This window comes from Colletes gigas, unplaced genomic scaffold (assembly GCF_013123115.1).
Source record: "Colletes gigas isolate AHSC1104 unplaced genomic scaffold, ASM1312311v1 Colletes_gigas_Sc00002, whole genome shotgun sequence".
NCBI classification, from domain to species: Eukaryota; Metazoa; Arthropoda; class Insecta; order Hymenoptera; family Colletidae; genus Colletes; species Colletes gigas.
This window is the reverse complement of record NW_025106631.1, coordinates 9,993,599-10,014,342: the sequence shown is the minus strand read 5'-3', so window position 1 is coordinate 10,014,342 and position 20,744 is coordinate 9,993,599. Positions and strand designations below refer to the sequence as shown.

The following is a 20,744-nucleotide window of genomic DNA, read 5'->3' as shown; positions in this document are numbered from 1 at the left end:
TCAACTGCAGAATTGTGCAAACTGATTTTAATGTCACGTGAACGCATATCTTTAGGTTAGTTGAGAAAACAACATTAACCCCTTCCCGTGCCATTTAGCTCGACGAAATCCGGGCCCAAACTGGGAGGCGTCAACGCGCGGTAAACAGATCAGACTGATGTTAAACTGCTTTGTAACAGAGATTATAAGAATCGTGACCGACTCTTGTGGCGTACCGATAGAAACTAAAACTCAATCACGATCGTGATTTGCTGTCCGCGAGCCTGGCTCGTAATGTTTACGTTTGGGCCAAAATCTTCATCACGAGTCAGACTCGTTAATGTACGGGAAGGGATTAATAAAGTGTTCCGATCGAAAGAAAAATGGCGTCGTATAGCTCCCTATTTATGACTGTTTATGAAAATTATCTAACAGTTTTTTGGTAAATTAATAAAAAGCGTGAGGATAAAGTATATACATATGTACATGTAAATTCAATAATAAAATGTCCAATACGTATATTTATTTGCTCCGCCAAATAAGTATGTAAAAATTTTTGTATCAGTTTTTTGGTAATCAGAACGTCTACACAGTGAACATTATTTATTTATTATGATGAATTATCTTTATAAGATCTTTACAAGATAATTCATTGTAATTCTTTTATACAATTGTGAAGTGTTAAATAATTTATATAAAATATTAATATTAAAGATGAGCTATAGTAAGGAAAGATGTCGAGATACCTGTTTAAACCAGTGATTACATAAAGAGAATTTCTATATTTTTAATTAAAAATTAAATTGTTTTTATTGATTTTTTTATCGATCAAATTTTGTATTTATTAAACATAAAATTCTTTTTTCAAATGTCTTTAGTCAAAGTAAATGCTTGCAAAGCTCTCGTACTAATAAACAAATGGATGGAGAAACACTGGTTTAAACAGGTCAGTTTTATGTAACTCGAAAGAAAAATTTTATTTGGCTGAAATTGTAAAGAATATATTTAAAAAATAAATTTATTTGGCCTGCCTATTCTTTGGGGCAAAAACATTGACGGCCATAACATTGGGTAGAGTTGGACAAATTTTACTTCCGAGCAACGAACAAAATTTTACATTCATTCCTAAATTAGTTTTTTAATGAATCCAACATTTTTATTCGTTATTCGGAAATAAAATTAGCCTAACTCTGACGTTGAGTATGCACGTCGCTGCCTTCGGGGCTGTCGAGGGGCTGCGTATGCACGAGAAACCCGACTCTTCTAACATGTAAATTGGGCCGTAGAAAAAGCGATCAGAGATGCGAAACGCGTTTGTAATAAATTTCACTTATGATACGGTCGATTCTAAGATGCTTGAAACACAGATAAAAACTCGACGGTTCGTGTTCTATACCTAAACGTATCTGTTAAAGTCGGATCCACTTAACCCTCTATTGCACAAATGTTCCTGATCGGTGACCTCGATAAAAAATAATCCATTCGCTCACGTTTCCTAGTACCGTAAGGCTTGTGGGGAGACGTAGTTGCTCTAAAGATTCAGCTGCTCATTATTTATAAATAACCAAGAACGTATAGGTAACAAAGAAATAATTTCTCTGTCGAAAGAGAAATAAAATTCATGCATTAGAGGGTTAAATACAGGGGATACTTTTTTTTATATTCTAAACGCGAATAATCCGGTCGGAACGTGTTATGTAGATACGTTTTAAGTGAAACTGATACAGTGTAGGAACAGGAGAATATATGTACGTCGAGCGAACAGTTTGAGCGAGGGGCTCTGGTAATCGAAGACTGGAGCGATTCGCGGTTTCAAGGCCGAAACTAAAAAAAAAAAAATATGTGATATAAGATATATTTCAGTATAAATTATTAGTATTACGAATCAGGTTAACGAACAAATTCTACGTTTAGCGGTACTGTTGTGCGTGCATCGAGGTCGAACAAACGATGCACGATCCGGGGAGGGGGGTCAGTCCATCGTGTGAATCACGGTAATTCATTCGTATCGTGAAACAGCAGAGCGGATACTGGTTTATCTTGCTGCTGATATCGATTGTATTAGGTAGACACATGGTGTATTCGTTGTTCGATTTAAGAATTTACGTTCGGTAAATATGCACAATCTGAGAATACAGAAAGCATGTGCTGCGTGTGTGTATGCAAGTTGCATGAGAGAATGAGAGGAAAGAGCGAAAAAGTTTCAATCTCTAATTCGTCGCATGTCTTAAGTATCTGGCGCACACTCCTTTTCCGTACTGCCAATGGTGAGTATACTCTTATACTCTAAACAATTGCGTTACAGAAATATATATAAAAACACACACACACACACATAAACACAAAGGAACCCATATGTATTTTCGTTTTAGAGAAACGTGTAACTGACGTTTAAACGATAAATCTAGGATGTTCGAAAGTCCTTACCTCCGTAAGAACACAGAATGTGACATTAATATTGCATGACACCGATAGTATTATTAGCATATTCGATTATTAAAAAAAAGTCACGACGTTACGACTGTATGTACATTTTTGTAATGCCATATTATTTGTTAGTACATATATAATTACACGTACACACGCGCGTGCGGCGTATCACACAATGGAACATATTGTGAAATAGAATTATTGAAATTAGAGGTTTATTAGTCGTTAAGTGTACATGGAAATAAATATTAAAAACAAAAAAAAAAAAAAAGAAAGAAAGAAAGGGACGGAGTGTAGAGATGTGCGTGCGACTCAACGATGATTATGCGCCGGAAGCGAATTGAAATTTATTTTTATTTCACTTGAATTATATATATATACACGAGACCAAAGAGACGTTTGCAAATGAAAAGAGCGAAGCTTGTCTAGCTCAATCTACGGAACTGTAATTCTTCTAGCTCAGTGGTTTCCAAATTTTGTTGAAAGACGCCCTATCAAAAACAAATAGGATATTTATCCATATTAAAAATTTTCTTCCACCTCCCATTTGGATTGTAAAAGACCTCCATGTTAAGAAACACTGCTCTAGACGAATGCACATTTACTCTAATTGAATCTAACTCAATTAATCGTCCAAAGCCACTTTCGATACAGCGCTTGAAGTTTCGCCTACGAAAATTGGATAAAGAGGTGTAACTAAAAGAGTGATAGGGTTAACTTTTCGGTGGCCTTGAGCGGCTAATTGATTTCGATGCGACTGTAACTCCTCCATTCGCTTCACTCCTGACGCTGAACCGTGCTCGTCATTCTTTTGTAATTAATCATTTCCGGAACGTCACCAAATATAATTATGTGAATGCCACTCACGCGTTCTGTTTGTATTGTTCAAACGGTTCGAATACGAGGGAACCACGAGGAACAACTGCAAAGTGTGAACCCCGCGGTCGATCGACGACCGTGTTTGCTGCCTAGTCGAAATCGGAATAGAATTAATATTTTCCCCGACAATGTCTCCGATACTCTGCTACGCGTCAGACCCGAATTTCACTCGAAATTTATTTAATTACTATCACATAAGGCATTGTAAAGTATTCGCGCACTGATCGTGGAAAAAGAATGGAAAGGAAAGAACATTAGGTAAACCTTACGTTTATGGGAGGCAGCTCCGATGATCTTGACCTTGACATATGTTGCCTCGTGGAACGAAATTCCATATTCTTGTTTTTTGTTTTCGGTCATTTTTATATACTAATAACTTTTTAATAAGAAACGAGAGGTAGCTATAACTTTTTGGGGGGATGCTCAAGAGTGTGACCTTCATAAACTGTGTGAACGTCAAGGTCACATTCAGTATACGTATACGCACATTTTAGTGTAATAGTATTAATACATTTTTATTAATAACTTTTTAATAAAAAACGAGCGACGGCTAAAACCTTCCGAGGGTCATTCAAGTAGGTGACCATGACAACATATATCAAGGTCAAGGTCATCGCAGCTGCCTCCCCTAAACGTAAGGTTTACCGAACATTAAAAACTAAAAATTAAATGAAAAATCTCGTTCGCTATTCCAAATAAAAACAAACAAAAAAATTAAAAAAATAAGTGGAGTATTCGGAACAATGTTATTATTTCCTATGCATAATTAGTCTAGGCTCGCAACGCTTTACTGTTTTACTCGAACAAAACGGACAAAGCTTTTATAAGAATAACTACTGTTAATTAGTGTTAACATCTCGAGTATAGTGAGGGTTGGTACGAGCGAGGAATACGGTACGCGTTTCTATGAGTCCGTGAAACTTTGAAACCTTCAGGGAGAACACCGTTCTTCTCGACGTCCCTCGATTTTTCTTTTTCAACGACTGTATTCGATACGGAGTGTACCGAGATCAAGATAAAAAAAAAAAAAAAAATGAACGATTATCGAGAAAAGCTTGACACGGAGCCTTTCGTTCCAATTTGCGGATGATTCAAAGTGATACTTGTTGTGCGTTCGATTTCTAAATCGTAAATGAAAATATATCGATCAAATTCGTAGTTTTAACGATTGTAATCGTGAGATGTTCAAAGATGTTCTTTAGAAATACGCGCTTTTAAACAGGGAATATAAGAGAGAAACAGGGTTCGGCGCAACATAAATTTCAAGCCACGTCGCTATGTAATGCCAATCTGTAATAAAAGGAAAAAAGAAGAAAAAGAATCTAATCCATCTAGCATATTAAGCTGCCTTTAAATTTGGTTATAACATTCTCGTAGTCTTTGATGCGTTCTCAGCAGCGCCAGGCTGGTTAACGCTAAAAAGAGTACAGAGTATACCGTTGGTGAATGTATATATGTGTATAGAGTAAATAAGCGAGACTCGAAGAGGAAGAATCGGTGTTTATACTATTAAGCATACGATACGTAATAACGTCAAATTTTAAGTATGTATTATACGAATATATTTAAAGAATGACGTCGACGGCTACAAGTGGCTTCTGTTCTTTCTGTAGTACTTTTGTTCCGATGTATACATTGTGACTAAATTAAACGAAACGCTTTTTTAAGGTAGGCATTTATAAACATTAAAACCGATTTCTTAACCGAAACACGAGCAAAGTTATCTGCCGAGAAGTACAATATGTTATAACGTAAGAGAAATGAGATTAAAAAGTATAATAGTCGAGCAAGAATAACTTGAAATTAAACTTGTAGCAAATTTGTCTTGTTACATTGACGCGTGAAGTTTTATTTGAACAACAGAAAACTGATTCCAGTCGTGTTATGTTACCAACACGTAATACTCAAATAGGTAAAAAGCATATTGTGAAACAATGCTTGGTTCCTTATGAATGAAGCAAGACGTTAATATGTATGTATCGATGTCAAACGTTTGAGTATTGAGATTGATCAGACTTATAAGAACGATATAGAATATTCCAATAGAAATATCTCGCTTTTACATTGTACTGTAATATTTTTTAGTATCTTCTTTGTTTCTGTACACTTTGCTAATTTATTTAATTTATGTATGTATATTTTATGTGCTGTTCATAGAAAACTTTTTGTTTTTTGTAAGTGGGGATATCCTCATGGACATCCCGATTCCTTAGGGGAGAAAACCTCACTGTGGTCTACCTCTAACGCTATGAGGGGGCTCCGGGTACCCCCAAAGTTTCATCACGAAACCCCCTCACGCTCATGTCGGGCCAAGTGCCACGGCCCTACTCGGAGAGGAGAAGAGAAGCTTCCCTTATCCTGACATCGTGTACGATCACCGATACACGACACACAGAAAACTAATAAGATGTTAACTAGTGCCCTTAATTGCGCAAAATAAACTAAATGTGTATTGTTTCAATCAAAAGCGAGTTATCGTCTAATCTTTTAATAATAGCGAATTTTCTAGACGTTAGTGAAATCTAAAGTTGCATTAAAATTTTACACGACAAAACTATGCTGCCTTAGTTTTTCATCGCAAATTGTCAATGTATACCAACATAAGTTCTATAGCAAAGGGCAGGAGTCTCAGAGCACGTACTTTGTGCTCTGAACTTATTACACTTCATGCATTTAAAGAAGCGTTAAGTAGATGATAAGTATTTATTACTATTCTGTAGTTATTTGTACTAGATACGGAAACGTACGTTACGTAGGTATGTAAAAGGAAGTCGACGATTATGCGTTTTGTTGAGAATGAATTTCTATGATAGGGGTATGAAAGAAATTTCTCGTATTTCTGGGGATTTTAAGAGCCCGATGCAATCCGAACACAACGCGCTATTACATTATTAAGTCTACCCTACGTGTACGTACCTAATAATATCGTGCTACTAAAAACATTAATCGGGCGAATCATTTGCTTAGATGCGGCCTTCGACGATATCGAAGCAGGTCTAAATACTGGTGTTATATGAACGGTAATGTGTTAACATTCACTGTATCCTTTGCGACTAAATCGCTACAGGATTGCCTCTTTGGCAGTTCACAAACTGTGAAATGTATCAGAAATAAATACCATTTAGAGAACCATGACATTGGTGCGTTTGATTTTATAGATGTTTAAACCCTTTGGACACTGTTATTCAAATTATCTTTTGTCTAGGTTATTCCTTTCTACGTATGAAATAAAATCACTTACTGTCCAACCGTGGAAATGTTTTTTGTTTCCCCTTTATTTTATTAAGAATTATTCGATAAGACAAAACTTTCATTAAAGAAAAAAGTAATAAATATCGCATATGTCATACAATGGGCTTGATAACAAAACTTTATGTGGGCCAAGTTGAAACACAAGACCCAGACCATGCAACTTTTATTACAAATAGCGTGGCAAAAGTAATACATAGAACGTAGAAGCTCGATCCTGTATCATTTGTAATACACAGCGTCTACGCCAAAATCACACGAGAGTCAAACACCGGACAATTCCTGTGCTTTTCTTTTTTTCAATTGGGAAGAAAAAAAGAAAGACACACAAACGTCCGTTATTTCGACGCTTGTTTGACTCTGGTCTGAATCCATCTACAATCTCGAATATCAAACACGATGGCGTCCGACGATTGATACGTCGTAATAATGTCACCATTGATCGTAGAAAAGAACGTAATGCCGAAGGAAATACAGTGAACGTATTTTGCGTATGAAAAATTTTTTATTGAAAAATGTTCTTTCACGCTACAACGTCAGTGTACCTTCGTCTATTTAACGTTATAACAGTACAAAAATTGCATTTTTACAAGTTATCCAGCTTACGTGACTAAAATATCCCAGTTAGCAATCTGACAATTCAAAAGCTACGTCTCTTAATAATTAACAGAAGGCGCCGTAGCAGAGGCATTCTTTGGCGACAACGCAACATACTTAGTCCCGATAAACCTTTGCTACTCCTCGATACATAAACGATGGATATGAATCCAGATATTAACGCGTATCCTCGAACGTCGCACGAATTTCGCTCTTTCTGCTGCGCATTAATAAAATGGCGTTTGACTTACGGTTCGTTCTCTATAATTTGGCTGGCCAACGTTAACCGACTGATCTAATTCGATCACCGTTACACGGACGTAAATGGTATCACGATCTATTTCCATGAGTAACGAGAAAATATTCGATCGTTGAACCGTAACGTACAAACACCCTGAATCGAAATATAATGATACAAAACTTACACAGAGGCTTCGTTAATTTACGTACACTGTCGTCATTACACATAAGCATTCACGTTCGCCAGCCAAAGCACGCCTAAAATGTGCAAAAGCACCTCCCCGCAAGGAGGTAACCGCACGATTATTACATCGAGTCATTCTAACCTCTTCTGTTTTGCTTACACATATCTAAACGCTCTTCTTTCTTTTTTTTACTCTCTCTCTCTCTCTCTCTCTCTCTCTTTCTTTCTAGCTTACCGAAGCAAATCAGTCGACAGTCACCGTTTTGCTACCTGGGCTATCGTCAATGACGCTTTCGGCCGGAAACTTGCTGTCTACGACATTAGTGAAATCTTTTCTCTCGAAACAAAGTCGCTACGTGTTATGCTCCTCGATATATACGTTCCTAAGAGTCGATCACCTGAAACGCAAGCATCCGGCCAAAGAGAATATCCTGTGCTAGCGCTAACAATTACTTTTCATCGCGGGTACACCTTTTTCCTTCTAAAGCGAATTAAACAATGTCGTACAAAGTGTAAAAACGTCCCTCGAGTTTCAACCGGAACAAAGTCTATACCAGGAATGGGCAGATTCGAATTATTTTGTAATCGGAATACACTTAACGTAACGAATATAACCTAACATTTGTATTCTGCGATGATCAATTATCGATATTCGATTGTAGTTTCTTTCCATTCGTGCTATGGAATGTTAAATATTCCTGGTACCATGTATTCGACGCGTCGTCGAACAACAGAATGCATTACTTTGTTTTCGGTATCTAATTAGTAAAGAACACTTACATTCAGATTTACTGACGAATAAAAAATACATCACTGTTTCGGGTCGTCTGTATATGGGCATTAACATAGTTTGCTTTTCAAGTTTCATACACATACAAAAATAAATTTTAAATAATATAACTTGAAATCAACTTTTAAGAAATCTAGATGCTTCAGACAATTTTAAAGAATTTCAAATAATTTACAAACCGAGTTTTTTTTTATTTCTAAGCAGCTTATAAATATATGAATTTATAAAATTTGATGCATTCATGAATTTTATAAATATTTATATACTTATAAACAAATTAATTTACGAATGTATAAAGGGTCTCGTAAAGCCCTTTAAATTTTCGTAAATAATGAAATCTACAAATTTTTAAATAAACGAATAATTATATTTGTAAATCTATAAAAAAAAAACATATTAAAATTTGAAGAACAAACATCACGATAATACTATATAGTATATATACGACTACGATGTGTACTTAAACTGTTCCGATAAAAATCTTCAGAACAATCGTTTAGTTATTCGATATTCGTTACCTAGATTAAAATGTATCGAACACTGAAATCGAATAAACTATTCTACGCTTACACAATTATCGAATACGAAATGCTAATATATTCGGCATTTATTGATCAGTCTATTACAAGATACCTATGTATTCTGTATTCGACGAACAAGTTGAATAAAGGTATCACGTAGTTGCACAGCTACCGTGCTTCCACGAGAACAAGGCACAACGTGTTTACATCCCCACTCTTGTTACAGTCCGCTGATTCACAGGTACTGGTCGAAAACGGTGACAGCCAAACAGCGGACTGCAGCAAGAGTGGGGATGTAAACACGCTGTGCTTTCTTCTCGTGGAAAGACGATACAAACTGAGAAGGAATTCGTCGTTTGAATACTTTTTAAAATACAATTTTCCCATTCCTGGCCTATGCTAACCACGAGTACCTTATCCATTCGGTACCATCGAATTACATACGCCGTGTTTCTGCCCGAAAAAAAGCCATTTATCGATACCGACCTCGCGCCGATTGTTTCGCGACTGAATTGCATTTTCAACGAAAGCAGCGCCTCCCCACGGATCTCGATACAACGACGGTGTAAGTACTAAGCACAAATGTTCAATCATCGTCTCGTTTACGCGATGATGATTATCTTACTTTGAATTACAACGACGTAAAACGTCGAGGTCGGTGCGTGTAAAATCTCTTTATCAGTTTAACGGCCCCGTTGATCTTTGGCAGAATCACGCGCGTTATCAATTACATTATTACTAAACATCATACACGTTCGTTCGATGCGGATAATATCTCTTTGCGTTTTACATTAGTTAGTTCAGGTCCTGCCCTTTAAATCAATTGCGTATTCAGATACTGCGTTTCAGTACGAAATAATAATTCTACGTTGAACGAGTTTCCTGAAGTCGTTTGGAAGCAGTCTTTCAACATTTTCGCGTGCGTGTGACGTAAAAGTCGTCGTACATACATGTTAGTCCTCCCGTTTTTCTCCTTTTTTTTTCGATTTTTCGTTTCGCTTCGACCTTTCTCTCATCCTCGCTACTTTTTCTGGTTTTTTTTTCTCGCTCGTTTTTTGTATTTTTTTTCTCTTTTTGTTGCCTTCTCGATCGCACGCGTGCGTCCTCGCTTTCTGGTTTTACACTTTTGTTCTGCGTTAATCGCGCGGTATTAATGTACAAATAATTATCTATACACACGTTAGCTGGTAAAAATTAGAATTGTGTTTGACTAGCTTTTGACCGTCTCTCCTGAAAATCATACGTGTACGAAACTCTGGAATTCTAATCGGACAACGTACTCTGCGTGTGCATTTACGTGTATAGGCGTGAATTTTTGTTGTGTACATCGAGTGTATGTGTGCGTGTATGTATGATGTGCACGCACCGTATGAAAGCAGTTTCACAATGTGGGAAAACAAAATTAGTTTCGTGACGCCGGAGGAACGAATCGTCACTGCACAATGTTTCGTACGTAGCATACGCTAAAACCATGAGAAGATCAGTTTCATGCGCGATGTGAGGAGGGGAAGGGGGGACAAATCGTCACTGCGAAACGTTTCCGCGTTTGGCGCGTGCGTCAACCATGTGAAAGTTAAGTTAGTTTCCTGTTGTGGGGAAAAAATGAATCGTTTATTATGAAAGTGATTAAGTAACACGATTAAAACACGTGAAAAATAAAATAAAATAAAACATAATTTTGAGTTTTACTTTCCTATCTTTCCGATTTCAACATTAAAAATCTTCTTTCGCCCCCCTCCCCCAGGAGACTGTAAGAAGTTTCTTATTTTGAGAAACACTATGTTAGAGAAAACATTGATGCAAGTCCACGTTTTTTAAGTTCGATAATTATTCAAGTTTATCTGTAGTCACCAAGGACATAAGTTTCCTTCTGGTAATGTTTGTAGAAGAGAAGGTTGGAATATTCGATAAGGTGCTACTGTTTGATTACTACTGACATATTCTGTTGTTATTATTATTATTAATAAACGTCTTTTCTGTGGACATAAATCTTTGTTTGTGATACTATCACGCAGTTTTACAACCTATCCTTTTATAAATTAACGTTACGTTATATTGCTATCCGATTTTGACTGTCCTTAGAAAAAAAGATTAAAAATTAAAAAGTTCTATAAAACCTACAACATTTATATTTATGTAACACACACATGTCATATAAAATTCCCCATGGTTTCTCGTCATACATTCTTACTAGTGACTACTCTGTAACTGCCTAATCACAAAACAAAATAACCATATCTTATTCCCATCTTCTCTCCTATCGTTTAAACATCCGATCAATGTACTTGTTAACATCTACCAGAACTGTACAACGAACTAATTAGCCCTAAGTCAATATTTTTCAGTCGTTGGAAATGCAAAACCCTTGTGTCACAAAACAAAAGGCTACATGAACCTAACCCTACTTTCATAATGAACGACACAAATCGCAAGAAGAATGTTTTAACGTGTCGGTTTGTACGTGTGTATGTTTGTGTGAATGGGGTAAGCAGTTTCGCAATGTGGGGAACAAATCGTCACTGTAACATATTGTTTTCGATCGTTCCATGCTTGCATAGACGATCATTCTCGCTCGAGCAGGCTAATTATTAATTAAATCGAGAAATCACCGCGCGCCATTACGTAGATCCATCATCCTAGTGAGAGTATAATCGTTAAAATAATCGTTACAACCTAGATATACGGCTAACATTACTGTCGTTAACTCCTTTCTCTTTCACTCGCTGGCACTCGCTTGCTCTTTCTCTCTCTCTCGCACTCGTATAAGTTCTAATTTTTAATATTTTGACAGGTTTTTTCCTTCCGCAGTCTTCCAATTGTTTCTATTCACGCAGCCGTGCAGCTGTCTACGAATAAACGAATGCGAAACGTCCGAAATTCACCGGCTCACGGCGCGTGAATTATTCAGTCTTTCGTTTATATTTTTTTTTTTCGCGTTTATCGGTACATTAGTCGCTAATACTATCCTTAATCGTTATTATTATTATTATTATTATTATTATTAATATTATTATTATTATTATTATTATTATTATTATCGTTAAATTTAACCTTCTCTCTCGTCGTTCTTTTTCCCCCTTGTCTTGCATGAAAATATTATGCTACGTTTACTCGCGACGTTAGATTTGAGTGCTAAAAAGTGCATAATAGAGCAGTTTAATGATGTATGCTTATAATTTAAAGCCACAGATTTCGATGTCGCATCATGCAAAGTACGATGCAATTTTATATATATATACACAAAATATGTATATATATATATATATATGTATACATATACACGCGTCACCATCGTTTTCACAACGTTGTCTACGTATAATATTTAGTCTTATACCCTTTACGTTCGCTTAATACATCCTTAAGGCCTTTAAAAATCCGTTTATTGTATAATCTTTTCGCCTTTTTTTTTTTTCTCTTTTTCTTCTTTATTTCGTTCCTTTCTTTCGTTACAGCCTAAACCGCGTTCGAAAGAAGAGACGCATGGTAACTCTCGCATACGAGTGTAAAAAATCACGAGATCTGTGCGCAAACTACAAAGCATACACGTCGTTTACGTTCTCTTCCCCGGTGTAGGAGAGACGAAGAAAACGTGTACGTTGTTCGTTTCTTTTTTTCACCCCCACCTCCCCACCCCCTCTTTTAAAGCATGTAACGAACTGTCAAACTTTTTTTTTTGTTTGTTAAGTATGATTCCTCCATAGGGAGAATTACAGTAATAATACAGTGATAGTGGAGATAGTATAATAGTAGTAATAGCAGTACTTGTAGTAGAATAGTGACACTACTAGTGGTAGAGTAGTAGGAATAGTAATAGCATAGTGGTAGATGGTAATAGTTAGAAGCAGCAGCAACGACAGAGGATAAAAAGTATTAACAGCGTTAAAAGCATACGGATAATGGCGTTTGTTAGTCGTGTAGTAGAAGAAATGGTAGCAACAGCAGCGGTAATAAGAGTTTATATAGTAATAATAATAGCAGTAACTATAATGATAGTAATAATAGTATTGGTGAATAGTAAATGACGATGCTAATGGTCAAATGGTGGCAAAGCTGTTAATGAAAATAATAGAAAATAGCAATGATAATTAGCAATAGCGGCGATAGATGAATAAGAGCAGAATAAACATAATGATAATAATGATAAAAGAAGTAAAATCAGTCAGTTCATTAAAATGAATTACATTACATTAGTATAATGTGTCCTGGCGCTTAAAATCAGACGAATTCCATTTCCCGAAATGGATAACACACGAAAAATAATATTGCAAACATCGCACAATAATGTGGTGTACCTTTTTCGTTCCCCATTTTTTTTCTCTTTCACATATATATGTTATACGATTTAATCCGCTTCCCATAAAATTCTATCATATGTGTATACATATATATTCTTTATATAATACATTTATATAGATGCAACAAATAGTCAAGGAAAGAATCTATCTTCCTAATAGCATTTGGCTTGCCAAATTCTGTCAGTTTCATTAAATAGTATAATTGCATCGGGTATAATAAAAAATATTATTTTTTTTTTATTTTCTTGTTTTTTTTTTTTTTGTTTGTTCTCACGAGTCGTTCAAACGTCGCGAACTGAGTTTCCTTGGTAATGTCTCAAATGTCGGACATTTTTCATTTGGTAGGGCTATTTAAAGCGTGAATGTGTGCACGTGAGACACGCGCAACTGTCAGCACTATCATTGTCGCTGTCGGTCTCTTTGTTTGCAAGATCTACAGAAGTCAGTCTTGCTTTGTCAGCTTTGAAAAAAAACGGAGCTCAGACACGCGTATCACCTTTATAGAAATTTCCTTTTCAAACAGGACTTACTGTGTAGATGCAGTCAACGAAACGAAGAATTCGTTAGGCCTCACCGAAACCGCCGATCGCCTGTTCTGTCATTCTTAAGCAAAGAGATTCTAGACGAGAATTGATCTCCGGCTCCGTTGTTTCCGATGTGTTCCCAGATTGTCCAAGAAAATGATCTCTCGGCGCACTATACGTGCGTTGCAACGTTCTTTGTAACTGCTAAAATACAAACGGAAATTATAGTTTAGATTAGCTTGTCGCTCACAAATATAGTATAAACTCTTTCTTGTTCCTTCCAATGTGTATTATTTCTGCACCACTTCTTTAACCGATTAAATTTATTTCATTTATATAAATGTCATATAGAAAGTCAATAATAAACGCCTAATAATAGTTTCATAGAAATACATACCTGTAAACTAGATTCTTGTAAGCTAGGTCGTTTCTCGGTTGCATGAACTGAACGTAAAGTATTCTGATTTACACTTTGGTTCTGATTATTTTGTAAATACGGAATCGATATACTGTTTCTGTGGGTGCTAACCACAAATGAATTGTTTTGCGGATGCGTATTATGAATGTGTCCCAAGTTCAAACTTGGCTTTCTATTGTGCTGTTGCGGGTTACAGTATCTTCTGTTGTTATATCCGTAATTATGTTGCCACCTGAAATCGTAATTTTACAATTGTCATTTGGTTAGTTGATTATTTGTTTTAAACTTTAATCGTTAGCTCTCTAAACGATGTACAATGATTTTATGTATTTTTCCATACTTTGGAGTAGGTCGTGGATTTCCGAGTCTGCTGCGCCATTGTTGTACCTTTTCCTTCTGATTTGGAGTAAAGCAATCATGCTGCAATACTTTCTCTAATATGTTAATACAAGCGCACAAAATGCCATCATCCACGCTATCCAATGCCATTCTGCTACACACTAAGAAACAAACGAACACAGTATGTTAAAACGTTTTCATATTTGTTTAAACATCATGCTGACAAGGTCACGTTACTTACATTTTCCAAGAACCTTGGTGAATTGCGCAGGTATGTCTTGAGGATCTTTTTCTTGGCTTGGTTTCATAGGCGTAGCTAAGATTGTTTTCAATTCGTCGATAGTGTTGACCAGTACTGTTGGTCCTTGTAAAAACGATGCTGATTGTGTACTGTCGCGCGTTGGTTGAAGTAAGTCTTTTTCTAAATTTAAAAGCGTCGAGTAGCGCTGCTGCAATTTCGCAATGGAAAGGGCCAATTTGTGTCTAGCCCCTTTTGTCACGCCTTGCTCAGCTAATTGATCCTCTGACAGTTGAAGCATTTCTTCATAACTGAGAGTAACAAATAGATAGCTATATTTATGAAGACGTAAGGTTTTAAGCCATGATGGAACGTCTGTAGATAGAACGGAATGCGTTAGACATTTTTTAGCAATCGGTCGTACATTTCTAACACTATATAAACACGTACCTCTCATACCACTAGCAAGTGATAGATTAGAAGCTTCGTCTAAACGCCCTTCGCTACCGCTACTTGCACAGGAGCTCTGAGGACTCAATGGACTTAATCCAATAAGATTGCCTATTTAGAAATTAACAATTACTCAAGGAAGAAAAATATAATTAATCATTTTTTTTTACGCTACAACTTCAAATCAAACTAACTCATATGGTCTCCTGAGATGCTAAAACTTCGTGGTTTGTGTCCCGTTGAGCAATTTACGTTATTACTGCGATCAACGACTTCTAAATGATGAGGAGGAGCAACCGGTCGTGTTAAACTATTTGACCGACGTTGGCGAGTTACGGGCGGAGGAAATTGCAAATTGAAGGCAGTACCTGGTTGTGTGCCAAATAAATTTGTCTGATCATTTTGTTGCTGTTTAGAATTTCGCTGCCACGCATTGTCCCACCTAAAATAAAAATAAAATTATCATAAACATTCTACATAAACGCCAGTTATAGATTTTTCTAACTCACCTAACAGTATTATTGGTGTACTCTTCGAGACTATGTATCGGTGGTGTACCGCTAATACGTTCTTCAAGATGTCGAAGCCACTGAGTCAAAGAACGTCTATCTTGACTAGTTATAGCTGGATGGATCAATGTATAACTTAAAAGTTGTTGAGTTTGTTCAGTATATTGCCCTGTAGTTACACAGTGGCTTACTAATTCTGGTATAGCTACTAGGTAGCATTGTTTGCACTCTACATTCCCAGGCCTTAATAATGGCAAGTGCGTTAAAAGTTGATTGATAGCAACTTCTGTCGATTCTGAGAGCAGCGAGTTAATAAACGCTGCAACAATATTTTTTATTAAATATTGCATAGTTACTCTCATATTAATTGTAATAATTACCTGGATTATTGGCATTTAATTCCTGTGTGTCCAATTCGGAAACAGAGTGCAAGGAATGCTGTACTGCTTGCGCAAGAAACCTTGCTTGAACTGCAGGAATGCGACGAAGTAGAGCATATAGAACTACAGTTTGTTCGCACTCATTCCACTGGGAGAACACTCGAGTGAGTTCACCAACTTGTTCACAGAACAGAGCACCTGGTGACCACTTCATTTTTGACAGTGCTTTAATATCAAGGAGCAAATATCGAAAGCTCCACTTTCTTCTTAGATGCGTGGATTACGATTTAGTTGTATTCCAACGATGTTCAGACAATAAACGGCATGTGCCAATATTCTGTAGCGAAAGAAGTCAATATTTACATTGTGCTTCTAATTCTTCTTGCTAATGAAAAAATTAATCTTTTTTCTACACACATATTATAATTGTTTAATTGTAGATACAAAAATTATATATCACAATACTAACAAATTTTAATTATATACAAATTATACATTAATTAAGAATTTTCTTAAAGTTCATCTTTATTACCAGAAATATGATTAGCAAAAAAGATCAAAGAATTTAATAATTTAAAAGATATTTAATTATCATTTCAAGATGTTTATAACGCTATTTAACATTTAAAGTAGTGTCATCAACTGAATATTTAACATAAATTAACATACCAGCTTTCTAGAACAGTGAAAGTGAGTAACGCGTAAAACTCAATAAACACCAAACATCGATTTAAATATTTTTGCAAAATTAATGCATTAAATTTAACCACATTTATATACAAATAAAATGTCGGGTACTAGACTGTAAGAAAAACAAGTAACAATAATTAAAAGTGTTTTCTAGTATTGGAGAAATATTATTGTGAATTAATATCCGAAGAATTTGTTTGGTCTCCTTTCGACGAAATAATAACCACTCCTAGTGTACCAAACAATTAAATTTCACGGAGTTCGTACGCACAATAACGAACACTGATGCTTAACATAACCTCAAATTATCTGTGTACATTGCATCGACATGTAGATACATCGATAAGAATTCCACTGAGGTCAAGTTTGTTTACCCCGCGATGCGTGTGTATTTATAGCTTTCCTGTTACGATCCGTTCGGCGGTGCAATGGCACCGTGTGTGAGACTTTACATGCCTAACAGCGATTGATAAGATATGATACTTTTTACGGACACAAATATCACAGCAATGGTCGTAGGTTCTGCCGAACATCGAAATCTTTCGTGCACGATATAATTTCGATGTATCCCAGCAAAATTCTGCTTTAAATTTCCAAAGAATAGTCAGAGTCGCTATCGTTGGTGCTGCCGCGTATCTCTGTATGCGTGGGACACTGTAGAGGGGAAAGGACGAAGAACGAAAGGAGGAAAACAAGAGAGTGAAAAAATTCATATATACGGGAATATTAATCGTTTTCATAACAAAAACTACCCGACGATCAAAAGCTCCATATTCGAATACATATAAAACGATCTAAAAAGTTATTCTACAGATGTAACGAATATATTGCTACTGTGCGACCAGCACTCGGCCATTGAGCCGAACAGCAAACAACAAATTGTATGCTCGGATCGGTCAACGCGCTATCGCTATGTAATGTAGCTATATAATTGTTGTAATTACCGTGTGCAAGGCTGGAGATGGCTGCTCCGCAGGATCGTTGTGCTCCTTGCAAAATAACAACAATACACAATTATAGCATTTTATACAATGTTGAGTTAAAGGAAACATCTATCCACCATGCGGTATGGTGGGCCTACGTGACCACACTGGTTCGCCGTCGCGACTCGTTGCAGAACTTCGGCTTTGCTATTGGTTCTCGCTCAAATGGTACCAACCAATCATGTGATAGTTAGGGCGCGGTTCGTTTGTGTCACCTTACTTACATTTTCAGTACGCATCCAAAATTCAAACAAATTCGTTTAGTCTACATCTTTTATCTATAATGATTTTCTTTTATCGATTAACAAAATCAACAATACACTGATAGGTACAATGATCCGAAATAATCTTTCAAATAACATTTTCATTTCAAGAAATACAGAAATTTGGAATACATATTTGTTGTCTTACTTTTGTGGTCTTGTGAATCGGTGAAAAATATATACATGTAGTATTGCTATTGCTATTGCTACTAACAAGAATTTCATTACATTAGGATCTGTATATTACTAACTATCATTAATGGGAGTAATTATTTCATTCAAAAACTTTTACATTCATTCTTTATAATTTATTCTATTTATTTAATATTATCTTAAAACTATTAACATAACATAGACACAACTTTATTTCCAATCAGACTTAACATATTATACATGTTTAAATAAAAAATAAATTAAAAAGACGAAATAATGACAGATCATTAGAAATATGTAATACCATAAGACAAAGCATGTTCAATGTTTACAAAAATATTTAATATTAAATATAAATTGCTATACATTGATAACATAATTTTTAGAATTATTCCAAATGATGAAGGAACATGAGAAAAAGAACAACTGTTTTCGTGGTGATTGCAGTGTATTTTTATCCTATGATTTGCTATTTGTCGTAGGGTATTAAATATTGTTATCCATTCCATCACTCTCTGTGACTAAAGCACGTTCCAGGATGACACGGCCTTCCTTGTATCGTTGATTATCGTCTGTTGCAAATTCATACACCCACCCAAGTTTAGCATCACAGTTTTTGCAGCTGACATCTCGGACCATGTGACGACCCGTCAACATCACTCTATCCTGTACCTCGCTGTATATCATTGTAGACAAATTAAATTATGAATATGCAAAAAGATTTTATAAGATTATTCCATTAGCACAATTTCTCTGAGATTTTGTACATTTATGAATGGTATCCTGTGTGCTAAATAAAGCTAAAAAGCTGAATACACGTAAATACAAAAATCATGAACCTAAGAATGAATGGACAATACATAAAAATTGCTACGGTTAAGCTATCGACAAATGATTATTTATTTCTAAGTAATCTATTTTAAAATAATATAACCGGATATTTCCACCACCAATATCAATATTTGTACGTTAAAACGTGTTAAAATATATCGAAATAAATACGTTACATTACATTTTATTAATTAATTTAAAACAGAAATTATGACAACATTATTTCCCTTGCATATTCGTATATCCCGCGTTTTTAAACGGATACTTCAAATATGTACTGTCAAAATTTTAGTAAAATTCTTCTCCACTTTCTTAGGTGCATGGAAATAACAATATTTCATCTTTTTACAATTGTCTTGTCTGTTGAAAACGAGAACTTTCGAAACGTAAAAGTACAGTATATCGCATCGATTAATATTTCAAAAAAAATGGAGGGAAATGCGAATACCTGTAATTTAAGTTGACGACTTTGTTAAATAGAAAAGCACGACCCGTAGCGCCAGTAAAACGCGTGCTTATCAGCTGACCTCTGTTTGTGAGATTGGTGTCACAGGCAGCACAAGAGAATAGCCGAGTACCTCCGATGTGTTCCAAGAAAATTACACCCATTCTGAAATGTCGTGAATTGCTTTCCAAATGTCCAATACGAAATAGCAACGGCTGATAAATCAAGCAATCTGCTTTTAATCCACAAAACGAGCAAGTCACGTAATTTGACGTAGCTATCACTACCGTCACAGCAAGACATGTATACTGTAGTAGCATAGACGCGACAGTACCATCATAAATGATCACAAGCGCTCGCAGTTGTCAAGTCAGCTTTAATTACGATTTATAGATTTCAAACTTCTAGATGCACAACATCTATAAAAACTTTAAACGTACAAAGTATGTTTATAACGACACTGACAGCAAGGATGGAGCTCAGGTGCATGCGATATCCAAACTATATCTATACCAGTGTTTCTCAAACTTCACCTTCTTACAAAACCTTTCACAAAGAAAAACATCCGATGAAATTCTAATAATACATTTTTACATGAAACAATCAAGTAGACCCAAACCAAACCACGTGACTACAAGGTCGTACTGACAAAATGCTATTCCCTGAATACATATGAATACAATAGAATTTATTCAAGTTACCGTATACGTATATGAATAGCAATTAATCATTTAAAATTTCTACATGTGCTACGTTAACAAAAGAAAATATATAAAGATGTCCAATAAAGTAATAAAAGTAAAAGTATTTTTATCCACCGTTCATTAAATCTACAAAACATCTCTGATTATAGAAGGTTATATCGATATAACGGATTAATGAAATTTTGGCCACGCGATAAGCTCTATTTAGATTCAACTTCATCTTCTATAGTGTACTATAGAGTAGAATTAAATTATTATTTCTTTAATATACTTTTTTCAGTTTTTACTTTAATTTAAGATTTATGTAATCCATAGAATCTCATTGGTTGCCTTCGTCTCGAATTAGGGGTGTATCGTAGATTTAATGCGTAATGGATTTTAAAACATGATCGAAAAACCAAGGGCAAAATTTTCCTAAAAAATTGTTGGAAATATTAAAGTTGTTATTAAGCATTTACTATTATTATTATTTATATATATTCTACTGTATTTATTTTATTTGGTCATATCACGCTGCTGTTTCAGTCTGTTGCTACCACGTGGTTTTATTTACACGAAATCCTTTAATGTATACTTTACTGCATATATTTATTAAATATATATTAGTAACGATACAGAAAAAATGATCTTATCATGCAACACCCAAACTGATT

General features: G+C 35.5%; 2 protein-coding genes and 1 long non-coding RNA gene across 7 annotated transcripts; 1 reads left to right on the top strand and 2 right to left on the bottom strand.

The window, feature by feature from the left end:
* The first annotated feature begins 843 nt into the window (after positions 1 to 843).
* LOC122402888 lies at positions 844 to 3,994 on the top strand. Its single transcript, XR_006259560.1, has 2 exons — positions 844 to 2,246; positions 2,352 to 3,994. It is a non-coding gene; the product is annotated as an uncharacterized LOC122402888 (long non-coding RNA).
* Positions 3,995 to 9,162: 5,168 nt separating this feature from the next.
* LOC122402788 (protein yippee-like 5) lies at positions 9,163 to 20,006 on the bottom strand. Of its 3 annotated transcripts, XM_043405903.1 has the most exons (4): positions 19,921 to 20,006; positions 19,391 to 19,552; positions 18,606 to 18,787; positions 9,163 to 10,715 (listed from the first exon to the last, which is right to left on the bottom strand). In XM_043405903.1, exons 1-4 carry the CDS (start codon positions 19,950 to 19,952, stop codon positions 10,684 to 10,686), a joined length of 408 nt encoding a protein of 135 aa, XP_043261838.1. In that variant the 5' UTR covers positions 19,953 to 20,006; the 3' UTR covers positions 9,163 to 10,683. The 3 variants fall into 3 exon arrangements, with proteins under 3 accessions (XP_043261838.1, XP_043261822.1, XP_043261830.1); XM_043405887.1 differs by lacking the exon at positions 19,921 to 20,006 and having other exon boundaries at positions 19,391 to 19,811; XM_043405895.1 differs by lacking the exons at positions 9,163 to 10,715; positions 19,921 to 20,006 and having other exon boundaries at positions 18,555 to 18,787; positions 19,391 to 19,811.
* Positions 12,464 to 17,794, bottom strand: LOC122402422 (protein Smaug homolog 1). Of its 3 annotated transcripts, XM_043405203.1 has the most exons (10): positions 17,657 to 17,794; positions 16,023 to 16,359; positions 15,643 to 15,961; positions 15,328 to 15,575; positions 15,134 to 15,244; positions 14,687 to 15,058; positions 14,447 to 14,606; positions 14,086 to 14,338; positions 13,695 to 13,892; positions 12,464 to 13,624 (listed from the first exon to the last, which is right to left on the bottom strand). In XM_043405203.1, the coding sequence occupies exons 2-9, from the start codon at positions 16,234 to 16,236 to the stop codon at positions 13,728 to 13,730; spliced, it is 1,842 nt and encodes a 613-aa protein (XP_043261138.1). In that variant the 5' UTR covers positions 16,237 to 16,359; positions 17,657 to 17,794; the 3' UTR covers positions 12,464 to 13,624; positions 13,695 to 13,727. The 3 variants fall into 3 exon arrangements, with proteins under 3 accessions (XP_043261138.1, XP_043261129.1, XP_043261146.1); XM_043405194.1 differs by having other exon boundaries at positions 12,464 to 13,892; XM_043405211.1 differs by having other exon boundaries at positions 12,464 to 13,889.
* Positions 20,007 to 20,744: the final 738 nt, after the last annotated feature.

Excerpts from the sequence above, each read along its gene's own strand:
- LOC122402422 (XM_043405194.1), bottom strand. The coding sequence starts at position 16,236 with ATGAAGTGGTCACCAGGTGCTCTGTTCTGTGAACAAGTTGGTGAACTC. Across the intron at positions 15,576-15,642 it reads TACACCAATAATACTGTTAG|GTGGGACAATGCGTGGCAGC; the intron begins GTGAGTTAGAAA and ends TTTTTATTTTAG. Across the intron at positions 13,893-14,085 it reads TACAAGAATCTAGTTTACAG|CAGTTACAAAGAACGTTGCA; the intron begins GTATGTATTTCT and ends TTTGTATTTTAG.
- LOC122402788 (XM_043405887.1), bottom strand. The coding sequence starts at position 19,707 with ATGCTACTACAGTATACATGTCTTGCTGTGACGGTAGTGATAGCTACG. Across the intron at positions 18,788-19,390 it reads GTCGTCAACTTAAATTACAG|CGAGGTACAGGATAGAGTGA; the intron begins GTATTCGCATTT and ends AATGATATACAG. Across the intron at positions 10,716-18,605 it reads GAGTGATGGAATGGATAACA|TACAGATAAACTTGAATAAT; the intron begins ATATTTAATACC and ends GTCCTTGGTGAC.